This window comes from Meles meles, chromosome 12, assembly GCF_922984935.1.
Source record: "Meles meles chromosome 12, mMelMel3.1 paternal haplotype, whole genome shotgun sequence".
NCBI lineage: Eukaryota > Metazoa > Chordata > Mammalia > Carnivora > Mustelidae > Meles > Meles meles.
Genome location: NC_060077.1, coordinates 82,175,752 through 82,189,328, shown reverse-complemented (window position 1 = coordinate 82,189,328; position 13,577 = coordinate 82,175,752). Strand labels below are relative to the sequence as shown.

Below are 13,577 nucleotides of genomic sequence, written 5' to 3'. Positions count from 1 at the left end.
GAATCCGAAATAAGTCAGTTGGAGAAAGACAACTGTCATATGATCTCCCTGATATGAGGAAGTAGAAATGCAATGTGGGGGTTTGGGGAGTAGGAAAGGAATAAATGAAACAAGATGGGATCGGAGGGAGACAAACCATAAGAGACACTTAATTTCACAAAACAAACTGAGGGTTGCTGGGGGGAAGGGGGTAGGGAGAGGGTGGTTGGGTTATGGACATTGGGGAGGGTATGTGCTATGGTGAGTGCTGTGAAGTGTGTAAACCTGGCGATTCACAGACCTGTACCCCTGGGGCTAATAATACATTATATGTTAAAAAAAGAGAAATAGATGAATCTATTATTACAGTTGGAGACCTCAACTGTCTCAAAAATGGACATAAAATCAGTATGGACATAGTTGAACTCAATAGTATCATCTATCAACTGGATATAATTGACATCTGTAACCTCCTTCATCCAGTGACAGCAGAAAACACATTCTTTACAAGCTCACAGGGAACATTCACCAAGATAGACCATATTCTGGGCCATAATACACATGGTAACAAAATCAAAAGAATGGAAATCAGAAAATGCCGGCTCTCAGATCACAATGGAATTAAACTAGATATCAGTAACAGAAAGATAAGTGGAATATCCCAAAATATGTGAAGACTAAAAAAACTTCAACATAATGCATGGGGTCAAAGAAGAAATCTCAAGAGAAAGTAAAAATATTTGAAACTGAATGAAAATGAAAACACAGCTTGTTAAAATTTGTGGGAGGTGGCAAGACAGTACTTAGTGGGAGACTTAAAGCACTGAATACACAGATCAGAAAAGGAAGATCTAAACTCAGTCACCTAAGCTTCTACCTTAAGAAACTACAAAAAGGGGGCGCCTGGGTGGCTCAGTGGGTGAAGCCTCTGCCTTCGGTTCAGGTCATGATCTCAGGGTCCTGGGATCATGACCTGAACCGAAGGCAGAGGCTTAACCCGCATCGGGCTCTCTGCTCAGCGGGGAGCCTGCTTCCCCCTCTCTCTGCCTGCCTCTCTGCCTACTTGTGATCTCTCTCTCTGTCAAATAAATAAATAAAATCTTAAAAAAAAAAGAGAGAAAGAAAAGAAACTACAAAAAGAACAAATTAAATCCAAAGTAAAAAGAAGAAAGAAACAATAAGAGAACCACAAACAAACCAAAAACAATGAAATTGAAAACAGGAAATCAACAGAAAAAATAAACATAATCAAAAGCTGGTTCTTTGAAAAGATCAATAAAACCAGGAGGCCACTAGCCAGGCTAACTAAGAAAAACAGAGAGAGAGAGAGAAGACACAAATTACTACTATCAGAAATGAAAGAGGATGTGGACATTGCTGCAGAGCCCATGGACATTAAAAGGATAATAATGAAGGAATACCGTGAACAACTCTATGCACACACATTTGACAATTTAGATGAAATGGACCAATTCCAGGGTGCCTGGCTGGCTCAGTTGGTAGAACATATATATGACTCTTGATCTTGGGGTGGTGAGTTCAAGTCCCAAGTTGGGTATAGAGATTACTTAAATAAAAAAGAAGAAACTAATCAATTCCTTGATACAATCTGCCAAAACTGGGAATCAGAATAGGCCTATATTTATTAAAGAAATTGAATCAAAATATTAAGAACTTTTCAAAATAGAAAGCACTAGGTCTAGATGGTGTTCACTAATCAATTCTTATCAAAATTTAAGGAAGATATTACACCAATTTTCTGCGGTCTTTAAGAAGATAGAAACTGAGGAAATACTTAACTCATTCTCTGAAGCCAGCATTACCCTAATACTAAAACTAGACATAGACATTACAAGAAAACTACAGGGGCGCCTGGGTGGCTCAGTGGATTAAGCCGCTGCCTTCGGCTCAGGTCATGATCTCAGGGTCCTGGGATCGAGCCCCACATCGGGCTCTCTGCTCCGCAGGGAGCCTGCTTCCCTTCCTCTCTCTCTGCCTGCCTCTCTGCCTACTTGTGATCTCTGTCTCTGTCAAATGAATAAGTAAAATCTTAAAAAAAAAAAAAAGAAAGAAAACTACAGACCAGTATGTCCCATGAACAGACCCCACATAATCAAAAATCTGCATATAACTTTTGACTTCCCTCAAACCTAACTACTAGCAGCCCACTATTGAACCCACTAAAGCCTTACCGATCATAAACAGTTGACTAAAATATATTTTGTATGTTACATGTATAATATGCCATATTCTTATAATATAGTAAGCTAGAGAAAAAAACAATGTTATTAAGAAAATCATAAGGAAGAAAAAATACATTTACAGCTCTAGACTGTAAAAGAATTCCATGTGTAAGTGGACTTGTGCAGTTCAAGCCCATGTTGTTCATGGGTCAAGCGTAATTGAATCCTGGCCTGCCCTAAGACACTACCTTCCCTGCTAAGTTTCAAAGCGGAGGCTTTTCATTTTTGTTCTCAAAATCTTCTATACCTTACAGCCTGGAGGTAGGACAGGTATCTTATTTGCTTTTCATTTTTACTCCCCAAAAAAGTATCTTTCCAGTTCACCTACTTGAATATTTTCACTAAAGCGTATTTTTAAAATTTTATTGGGACCCATCCCTCGGATTATTATTCATTTCCCCCCTCACTCCAGTATTTCCTTTCTCCCCTTCTCCAGTTTGGATTCTATGGTCCATCGCTATAATCATTGCTTCACTAGTAGCTTTAAAGTCCTTGTCCTTTCTCCTCCTCTTAAGCATCTAGAAAAACCCAGCCCTGTTTATACTTCTCTGATGCTTCACATCTGCTCTTGAATAGTTGCTCCTGGCTGGAGAAAAAGAATTCACTTGTGTTAACTAGCTCTCTTTAAATTCACAATTACTGTTCTCAAATGGGCTTTCAAAATTGCTTAGCAGTCCTGCAATTCCCTCAGTAATTCATCCTGCCATTCACAGAGAAAACCATGTCTACCTTCTTTCTCCTCAAACATTTAACACTTTCCATATGCCAGCCAAGTTGATTTCCATGCTTCATACTTCACTGAGAAAATAGAAGAAATTAAGTGGAAACCCCCTAATCTTCCCACCACTAAATCTACCCAATCACCTCCACGTGCATCTGTTCTCTGCCTTCTCCCCTATTATAATGGAGGCCAGTCCCTCCATTTGTTCTCTGAATCTCAACCTCTCTTGCCTTCCCAAGGACTTTGGTTGCACAATTTTTGCTTGTTACTGCTGCTGCGTCATCATCTTCTTTCATTTTACTGGCTTGTTCTCATTCGCTTATGAACACGATCTGATTTCTCCTATTACAAAATAAGACTAAACAAAACCCTCCTGTGACCTCCTGTTATTTTTTGGCTGCCAGTAGTTCTGCTCCCTTTCATGGCAAAATGTCTCAAAAGAGCTGTCATCTCTAGTCAGTCTTTCACCCACTCCAGTCAGGTTTGCTTTCCCATCAATGCCCTGAAACTACTGTTGAGGTTATCTTCCAGTGGGTTTCAGATCCATCTCTACCTGTGAGTAGAAACTGACCCTCCTTAGAAGGTTCTTTGCTTCCATGAAACCACTCTCTTGGTTTCCCTCCTATCTCACTGTATACTCCTTCCAATTCTTTTAGTATTTGTTCTTGCTCTGTTGGATTTTGAAGTATGGGGAGTGTCCCAGGATTCAGATTTGGATCCTCTTCTCCACGGTTCCTCTCTCCCCGGGCCATCTTATATAGTCCCATGGCTTTACCTAAATATTGATGACTCCATAGTCTAGCCTGAGATCCAGATAACATTTTAAAAAAATTTTAATTTTTTCATTAACATATAACGTATGGTTAGCCCCAGGGGTACAGGACTGTGAATCGCCAGGTTTACACACTTCACAGCACTCACCATAGCACATACCCTCCCCAATGTTCTTAACCCAACCACCCTCTCCCTACCCCCTTCCCCTCAGCAACTTTCAGTTTGTTTTGTGAGATTGAGAGTCTCTTATGGTTTTTCTCCCTCCCGATCCCATCTTGTTTCATTTTTTCCTTCCCTACCCCTCAAGCCCCCCACATTGCCTCTCAAATTCTTTGTATCAGGGAGATCATATGATAAGTGCCTTTCTCTCATTGACTTATTTCGCTCAGCACTATACCCTCTACTTCCATCCACGTCATTGCAAATGCCAAGATTTCACTTCTTTTGATGGCTGCATAGTATTCCATTCCATTCCATTCCATAGTACTCCATTGTGTGTGTGTGTGTGTGTGTGTGTATACACACACACACATCTTCTTTATCCATTCATCTGTTGATGGACATCTAAGTTCTTTCCATAGTTTGGCTATTGTGGACATTGCTGCTATAAACATTGGGGTGCACGTGCCCCTTTGGATCACTACATTTGTATCTTTAGGGTAAATACCCGGTAGTGCGATTACTGGGTCACAGGGTAGCTCTATTTTCGACCTTTTGAGGAAAACTCCTTGCTGTTTTCCAGAGTGGTTGCACCAGCTTGCATTCCCAGCAGTGTAGGAGGGTTCCCCTTTCTCCACATCCTTGCCAGCATCTGTCATTTCCTGAATTGTTAGTTTTAGCCATTATGATAGGTGTGAGGTGGTATCTCATTGTGGTTTTGATTTGTATTCCCTGATGCCGAGTGATGTGGGGCATTTTTTCATGTGTCTGTTGGCCATCTGGATGTCTTCTTTGCAGAAATGTCTGTTCATGTCCTCTGCCCATTTCTTGATTGGATTATTTGTTCTTTGGGTGTTGAGTTTGATAAGTTCTTTATAGATTTTTGGATACTTGCCCTTTATCTGATATGTCATTTGCAAGTATCTTCTCCCATTCTGGCAGTTAGGTCTTTTGGTTTTGTTGACTGTTTCCTTTGCTGTGCAAAAGCTTTTGATCTTGATGAAGTCCCAATAGTTCATTAGATAACTAACTTCATACTTAACATTTCCATAGGTAGCGCTCAGATATCTTGAATTTAACATATATAGAACAAAAATGTAGATTAACCCCCCAAATTTGTTCTTTACTTCCTCACTATTGTCAGCACCCATTATCTTATTGTTATTGCGGTCAGAAACCTCAGCAACATGTTTGGTTTATCCCTTTCCTTCCCTCTTCACACTCAAACTGTCAGGCCAGTTCTGCTTCCAACTATGTTGCAGGTCTGATCCTTTCCCTCCATTTTTGCTCAGGCTGCCATCCTCTCTTGCTTAGGCTACTGCCTTCAGCCTCTACTCATCTCCTTTTCAAAAGCATTCTTACAAAGCACAAGTATATCCAATATCAATTGGATTAAGCCATTCTAGTACAACTATACAAAGGCTCCCCTTTCTAACTTCTAATCATAGTGTACAAAGCTCTCTATGACCTGGCTATATCCATCTCCAACTTCATCTTTTGATAGTGTCTCAACCATACTGGTCATTTTTTTTTCCAGTTCCTTGAACACAACGCTGTTTCTCATCTCATTGCCTGTGCATATACTGCTCTTTTTTCTCTTACGTGAAAACATGTTTAAAGCCTATTCTTCCTGGTTTTCAGGAAAAATGTTACCTCACAGATGTCTTCAAAGCAAACTATAAAGATAATCCCCCTAACTGAAGTACATCTTCCTCAGCCCTACTTTCTCAACCTGTTTGTTTCCTTGTCCAGCCGTAAGCTCTGTCTTGTCAGTCTCGTTCATGCTTAGCACAAAGCAGGTCCTCCACAGATGTATGCTGAATGGTGAATGACTTTACAATCTTTAAAAAGGGAGGGCTTCTCTACACTGACAGATCACTTTCAAGACTTGGTGAGGTCTGTTGATAAGAGGTGCTACACAGAGAGCCAGATATGAATATAAACTCTGCAGAGCTTTTTAGACCATACACACATGGCACAATTCTTTTTTGCACATTTATTTATTCCATATATTCTACCTTGGATATAAGTAAGGACATTATGAGGAACAAAGTCAAATATTTTGCTGAGGTCAAAATATGCACAAGACTCCACAATCCTCCTGATTAACAACATATAATAGCTCTATGAAAAGGACTGTAGGTTAGTTTGACATGTAGGCTCAGTAAATTCATCCTGTTCTGGGGGTCTCATCCTTTTAATCTAATTGGCAAACTTGCATGGAATTGGTATCAAGCTCACAAGTCATTAATTCATTCAGTTAGTGTTGAGTACTTATCATACACCAGGCATTCTTCAAATACCGGAGACATATTGGTTGAAAAGGATAGACAAAATTCTCTCTCATGGAGCTGAGTCTAGTGAAAGAGACAGACAATAAAAAACAAGAAAATGAGTATTGAGAAGAACAATTATGAAAGAAAAAAACAGGGAGATCTTAGGGAATTATAGGTGTTACTTTGGACTGAGTAGTCAGAAAAGGCCAACCTGAAGAGGCTTTATATAGATTTAGAATGGTAGTCCATATTTTGTCTTATCTTTTGGCTTCTCATTTTTGAAAATCAGGAGATTTATTTCTAGTCTGTCGCCTCTCCATGATTTTCTTGAGGATTATTATACTACAACACCGTGCCTTCAGTAGAATGACAGAACAAAATGGTCTCCATATTTGATATGTAGCATTTACCTCCTTAGATGTGAAAACTTTTGTAATGTTTTCAAGAAACCAGATTCTGACTTTTACAATCATTGGTCAATGGTTAACTGAAGAGTTTCCTTCTCTTAGATAACACTAGGAACCAATTATTTTCAAGAAATGGTAGCTCTTATTTTTCTTCCCATAGTATGAATAGTTATAAGGAACTTCAAATAAAATACCAAAGAAAGCTGTAAATTACTGTAAGAATCAAATATATTCTAAAAGACATGAGTGAAGTTGCAAAGGGTAAATAAACTATTTTATAAAATCTAAATAAGGTAATAAAAATTAATTTATTGGACCAATTTACTTATAAGCCTTTTGAAAAAATTAATTTCAAGTTTTGGTAAGCAAAAAGTAAAATTACCTTACCAGTCTTCACTAGGTTGGAAACTCTGGGAATGGTTAAAGTAGGCAAAAGTAACAATCAAAAGTGGATTCTGCCTTCTACTGCAATTTTAGGTAAATGATGCATGTCATGGTAACCTATACACTTACTAGAAAACAGAAGTATGGGGGAGGAGGTTATAAACAGTTACCCATGCTTTAGTTATTCAGGGGCTTATTTTAAATCCAATTTGAACTTTCCTGATACTAAGTGCTAACATATTTTCAGGTTTACTATTGCATAATTTTCATTAAGTCCTGTAAGGAATAGAGAGCATGTTATTATTTCCAAGCTTTTTAATTCAAAGACAAAAAAGAACTTGCTAGAAAGGAAATGATATTTATAAAATTCATATAAAAAAGAAATTAGGAAATGATTGACCATTATGAAAAGCAATCACCTTAGGTTCAATACTTAATACATGACGGGGAGATTTATGAATAGAGGAAGCTAAAAATTTAAAGAATTGTCAATTATCAGAAATGTAGATAAAGCATCTATAAAACTGTAAAGTCAATGAGAAATCATTAGATTTACTTAGTAATGTATATGTTACGTAAGATACTTATAACATTTTCAGCTTCATTGAAAATGCATATCCAAAAAATATCTAAGGTTGGAAATGCCAACAATTTAAAAAGAGGTTGTTTTTCCTGTAAGAATAGTTTCTAAATTTTTTTTAAAATTTATTTTAAGAGTTTATTTATTCATTTGAGAGAGAGACAAAGAGAGAGCATGAGTAGGGGGAGGCAGAGGCAGAAGGAGAAACAGACTCCCTGCTGAGCTGGGAGTCCGACATGGGGCTTGATCCCAGAACCTGGAGATCATGACCTTAGCCAAAGTCAGAAGCTTAACCATCTGAGCCACCCAGGTGCCCCTAAAAATTGTGAAAAGTAGACTGTCAACAAATGATAACCCTAAATAACAATCATTGATGAAAAATTTAGTATCTATTACATGTAACACAAAACGCCAGCTTAAAGACAACATAAATTTTACTACATTGAAATCCCTCAAGAAATCTATTCATGGAATGATCTAACTGAAACAAATATAATGGATTAGTCTTTAATGTATTAAAAGGATATTAAAATAGTAATATAGTTTTCTTTCTTTCTTTTTTTTTTTTTTTAAGATTTTATTTATTTGCCAGAGATACAGCGAGAGAGGGAACACAAGCAGGGGAAGTGGGAGAGGGAGAAACAGGCTTCCTGACAAGGAGGGAGCTCGATGTGGGGCTCGATCCCAGAACCCTGGGATCATGACCTGAGCCCAAGGCAGATGCTTAACGACTGAGCCACCCCAATAATATACTTTTCTATATAGATATGCTTTGGACAGAATTTTATGGCTATTACTGAAGACTCTTAAGGAAAGTACATAATTTACATCTGTCACCACCCTGAACCGAAGGAAATATTTATATACTATCAAAATTATTTATATACTATCACTTAAATATATATACTTATATATTACATATAATACACATATACTATGTATAGTATAGTTATATATTATCGCTTATATTGTGTTGAGTTCGCATTATCTATCATGTACTTTATGATTGCTGTGGTCTTACAGTGAATAGGAATTTTTTAAGATTTTTCTTTAACATGCACACAAAGTAAACTATAAAGAAGGCAAAGTTTCCTGTAGTTAGTTTTGATGGGAAAATCTGAAAGACTGATGTGTCACTCGGAGACTGTGACTGGAGTGCAAATTCCATAGACGAAATGCATGCAGAACATCCATTTGTAGTGTGAAAATAGCCTAAAATACAATTATTTTGCCAAGATGCAAAAATCTACCAAATACATTATTTTTTACTACTAGCAAACACCTTTAATCTATTATTTTTTCAACATACTGAAATAAAATCGTAATGAAAACAAGCATACTGTAAAGTTACACGAGAACTTTCAAACACATATCTATTCACATGAAAAGCTAAATTTATTTCATAGTTTGCTTATAAAAGAGTTAACATCCAAGACAAAGTTGGAATTTTGTGACCTAGCCAATCTGGAGAATTTTCGGAATTAGAATTGCTAATTACAAAACTCTTCAAACATACATTCTTTATACAAAAATAGTTAAGGAATTGGTAACTAGCACAAAATGTTCACTGTAGTTAGCTCTCACAGTTCAAAGATACACAAGGTGAGGTCTGGAGATAGTTCTATCCTTAAAGTTCAAATAATGGTCTAAAATAAGTTATTTTAAAAATTGGGATCATCACAAGACAAATCAATACATAGCCATTTCATCTCCCCAAACTTTATCAGAGACTATTTATTTGAACCAGTATTTCTTTCCTGTTAAAAAAGGAATTGGATAGCAACTTGAATCGAGACTCTATTAAAATTATTTACGATTTCATTCAGGCTGCAAGTCTGTTTGGTGTTTAGCAAAGTAATCTTTCAAAAGGGGTGACTGGTGCAAACAAATGAAGTCAAGGACATCCACATATAAATTTAGATACTGCTATCATTCAAGCATAGTTCTTGGAGTAATTCAGCAAAATTGCTAGCTATGGCATTTCTGGGTTTCTGAAAATTTTTAATTTCTGGCTTGCTTTAGAAACACAGGCATAATTTCAAATTAGCTTTAAATCAAGTTTACTTTGCAAACTTAGATTTTGTTAAGTCAAATATTTAAATCCGTACTGTTTTTATTTCTGTTTAAAAAGAGTGAGCATGGGAATTTTATGGCCTGTTTTGGAAGAACACACTCAGTTTTGGTGATTAGTGTGATTAGTTTATCTGGTCTTTAAAGAATCATAGTTTGCCTTAAAAATCACTGTGAAAAAAAAAACACGAAGTCTTACATTAAGATACTTAATAGCATAATAAGGGAGACTCCCTTGAAATATACTGTGTATCTTACTAGATGCTGCCCTTTAAAGAAAACACTAGCATTTAGACAAATGGATTCACAAACTGATAAAAATTATCACAATAAAAATATTTATATTCATACATTTGGTAACGAATATATTTATTTTACTGTATTTCAAAGCAAATGAGAGCCATAACAGTTCCTTTAAACTGTCTCTGAAATATACTCATTATAGAGCAACAATCTTTTTTTTAGTAAAAGTATATTAAATAGGTAATTTATATAAATTATATTCCTTAAATAACATAGTACATTTTAATGAATACATTCTTTCTCATTTTCTTTTGCTTGGATACAGAATATATAGTGCTTCAAAACGAAAATAAATACACATAGCCAGAAACAAAACAAAAACAAATATGCAAAAACATTTTATTTATAATAGATCAACACTTTTGACATGAAAGGTAGCCACTTTCAATTTCTCAGGAATGCCTAGAACCCAACAGTTTCTGAAAGACTAGTAAATTTTAACAATTGTGTCACTACAGGTAAAAGAAATAATTTCAGAATCAACTTTTTAAATGGCTTTGTTTATGGCAACTCATTTTATAAGCTTGACTGTGTGGTAAGCTAGCTTTTCCAGGAAGTGAATGTGATCCAACTATGTCCCCAGTGTATTAAAACAGTTTATACAACAAACACGAGAATCACCTATGTGCATCAACTGTGCTCAAACAAGAATTCTCTTTACCAAAATATTCATTTTTCAAAAAGGCCTCACATTACCCCCTCAAGCCAATCATTCCCTTCTATGTCCAGTCCCACTCTTTTCTACTTCAAGTTGCATTACTGCAGAGACAACTGTCCAATTCTGGTGGAGCTGTACACTGACTTAAGACTCTATGTAATATATATCAAACACAAGAATAGTCACTGACTGTAAGGAACAAGGTGTTAACTAACCAACAGTAATTTAGCTAATGTCAGTTTTAGTTTAGAGGGAAAAAAGCAGCCCCCAAATGTCCTTAACTTTTCGGTACTTCTCTGTAACACACAGAATGAAAAGATAATCTCTGAAATCAAAATCATTAGAAAATATTTTAAATAAAATATTTTATATAAGTAAGTGTTAAATTTCAAATTTAAATCATATTTTCCTGTGTACTTAAATTTGGGGAAGAATTTCACAATTATTACTCTTCTTACCTACATTTACTTTTGAGTATTTAAATCTACTACATATCAGTTTGCAAAATTCACCTTGGTTACTACCCCCCCCCCCCCCCCCCTGTTTATGTGCTGTCTTTCCTCAGGTAAGTCCATTATATGCAAGTAAGTGCTGGGGAGGTTTGAATAGCACTTAAAGAATATTCATGAGAGCTCTGAAATGTGGAAGGTTTCATTATAATCTACTTACTGTAGGATCTGTAACTCAAATTCATCACAGCATTATAAAATACTGTGTGAATGGAATGCACACAATTCCTACAGACACAAAAACTGAAGTCCAAAAGGCACAGAGTAATGCTGGTGGCTCTTTCTAGTCAGTTAAGAAACAATAAAAAGTCTGCATTATTCTTTCATAATTTAAATACTTAAGTAATCTCCACTTTTATTACTTTATAACAATGACTTCAAATTTACATTATTTTAAGTACCATTGTAATAGCTTAGTGTATAATACAGATATTTGCTAATATCCCATCCAAAAATTAAAAAAAAAAACAACTCTTCACTATATATATATATATATATGTAAAAAAAATTATTCTGAAAGACAAGAACATAGAAGAGGGACTTGGTACAGACTATAAACCCAATTTTCTATCACCATGGTTATAACTCCAAAATTAACAGATATACAGCAATAATCAAAAGCAGTGCAAATATCTTTGGAGGTTAGGATAAAATTATAATGCAAAAACGTAAAACAAGGAAATAAAAAAGGCAAGTACTTCAAGTACAAGGAACCAGTCTGCTTGAGTCCATCTTAGTGTTTACTGGGGGCTTCCTTCCTGCTTTTACTTCTTTCTCTGAAACACATTGGCCAACATGGCACCTGATGTTGTCAACTGGCCCATTTTGTTCAAAAACTTGGTCTTTGTATCTTCACTCACTAAGCTTGCAGCAATTGACATTGAGCTAGGAAAGAAATTTTAAAATTCAAGTAAAGCAATTAAAAAACTAGAATATCCATTTTTTCATTTCTTCAGTAGTAATAATGTTAATAAATACATTCTGAGCTGGTATCACAAAGGGGAAGCTAGTATTTACAGACAGGAGTTTTTATGGACCATACTAGGTTAGGAGCTTCACGTTCATTGTTTATATTAAAGGAAACAGTATGGTGTAGTGGTTAGAAGCAAGTCTACAGTGAGACTGAATCTTGGCTCTGTCATTTGGCAGCTGTGTGACCCTGGGCAAATTATTGGTTCTCATCTGTAAAGTAATTCTCATCTGTAAAATGGAGATAAGCTTATTACCTACCTCACAGGTTTATTAAGAATTATACAAGTGTACATAGTGCTTATTAGTAGTGCCAGGCACATAATAACATGCTGTAACTATTAGTAGTTACTCTTCTTCTTATCACCATCACTTCGTTTAATTCTTTTTTTTTTTTTTTTTTACTTCATTTAATTCTTATAGTAACCCTGGAAGATAGATATTATCCCTATTTTCACAAATGAGTAAATTAAATCACAGTGAGATTTTATAAACTGTTCTGATAACAATCCTATGACATATTACTTTTGGGAGAACAGGGCACAATGTCCTCAAGTGCCACTTGCATTAGTTTCAATCAACAATTTAAAATCCATTTCTTCTTTCTTTTTGAACAACCTTCTGTGTAGGGAGTAAACACATCTAAATAACTACTAAAGATTGCTAATTTATCCTAATACCAAATAGAACACTGACCAAGTGCAAATTTTCAGTGATCCAACAATAAACCCAGTTTGCTGGCCTGTAGCGTTAGCCAATATGCTTTAGATTACTCTGATTCAATTTCTTCGACTGAAAAATACGGATTGCAATTACTGCTGCAATCTGTATTTGCAGACTGCATTTGCAGGGCTAAAGGAGAGAGTATGTTTGACCATGTCAGTGAATGGCGAGGTGCAGGAGCCCAGGACCTGTCCAGTGAAACTACAGATGAAGTGTGTGCTGCCACCAAGTGCTTCTGGTTTTCTCAGTCCTTAAAGGTGTGCGCTGTGAATTACTAAGTTAAGTGCCAAACCAGGACTCCCATCTTGAAAATCTCTTCTTCCCACCGCTCTTCTGCCAGTACACCAACCTGGCCTCTCCCTTGTCTCTACTTGTCTCCTGCTACATTCTCTTCCCACAAATAATCCTCTGTAAGTTCCGGCATTCGGCTCCTGGTTCTTCAATTACAAAACTTACTACTGAAACTTTCTCTTGAAGTTTCAAGTATCATCTCCATAAGGAGTTTGGAAAAAGTGTCCTATTACTGTTGTTTGTTAGATAAGCTAACATGAAGCTTTTTCACCTCCAAACTTTAGAAATGATCCACTGTTTTTATTTCCTTATTTGTTAGTTGCTGTAACATTTTCCTTTCCTCCCAACAGTGAATATAATGGCTCCCTGTCTTCTATTTAAAACACATCGCCAGGAGTGCCTGCTTGGCTCAGTCAGAAGAGCACGTGACTCTTGGTCTTGGGGTCATGAGCTGGAGCCCCACACTGGGTGTAGAGATTAAATAAATTAAACTTAAAAAAAAAATAATAAAACCAATCATCAAATCCTCTG

The 13,577-nt window shown here is 36.2% G+C and overlaps 1 protein-coding gene across 5 annotated transcripts in view; it reads right to left on the bottom strand.

The window, feature by feature from the left end:
* Positions 1 to 5,848: 5,848 nt before the first annotated feature.
* Positions 5,849 to 13,577, bottom strand: part of RELCH (RAB11 binding and LisH domain, coiled-coil and HEAT repeat containing) — a 112,920-nt gene continuing 105,191 nt past the window's right edge. For 4 of the 5 annotated variants that reach the window (XM_046024572.1, XM_046024573.1, XM_046024574.1 and 1 more), the window contains one exon: positions 10,220 to 11,948. In XM_046024572.1, coding sequence (XP_045880528.1) covers positions 11,828 to 11,948 — 121 coding nt within the window. In that variant the 3' untranslated portion in view covers positions 10,220 to 11,827. Of the gene's footprint in view, positions 6,234 to 10,219; positions 11,949 to 13,577 lie in introns of those variants that run through there. The other variant, XM_046024575.1, reaches the window with a different exon arrangement.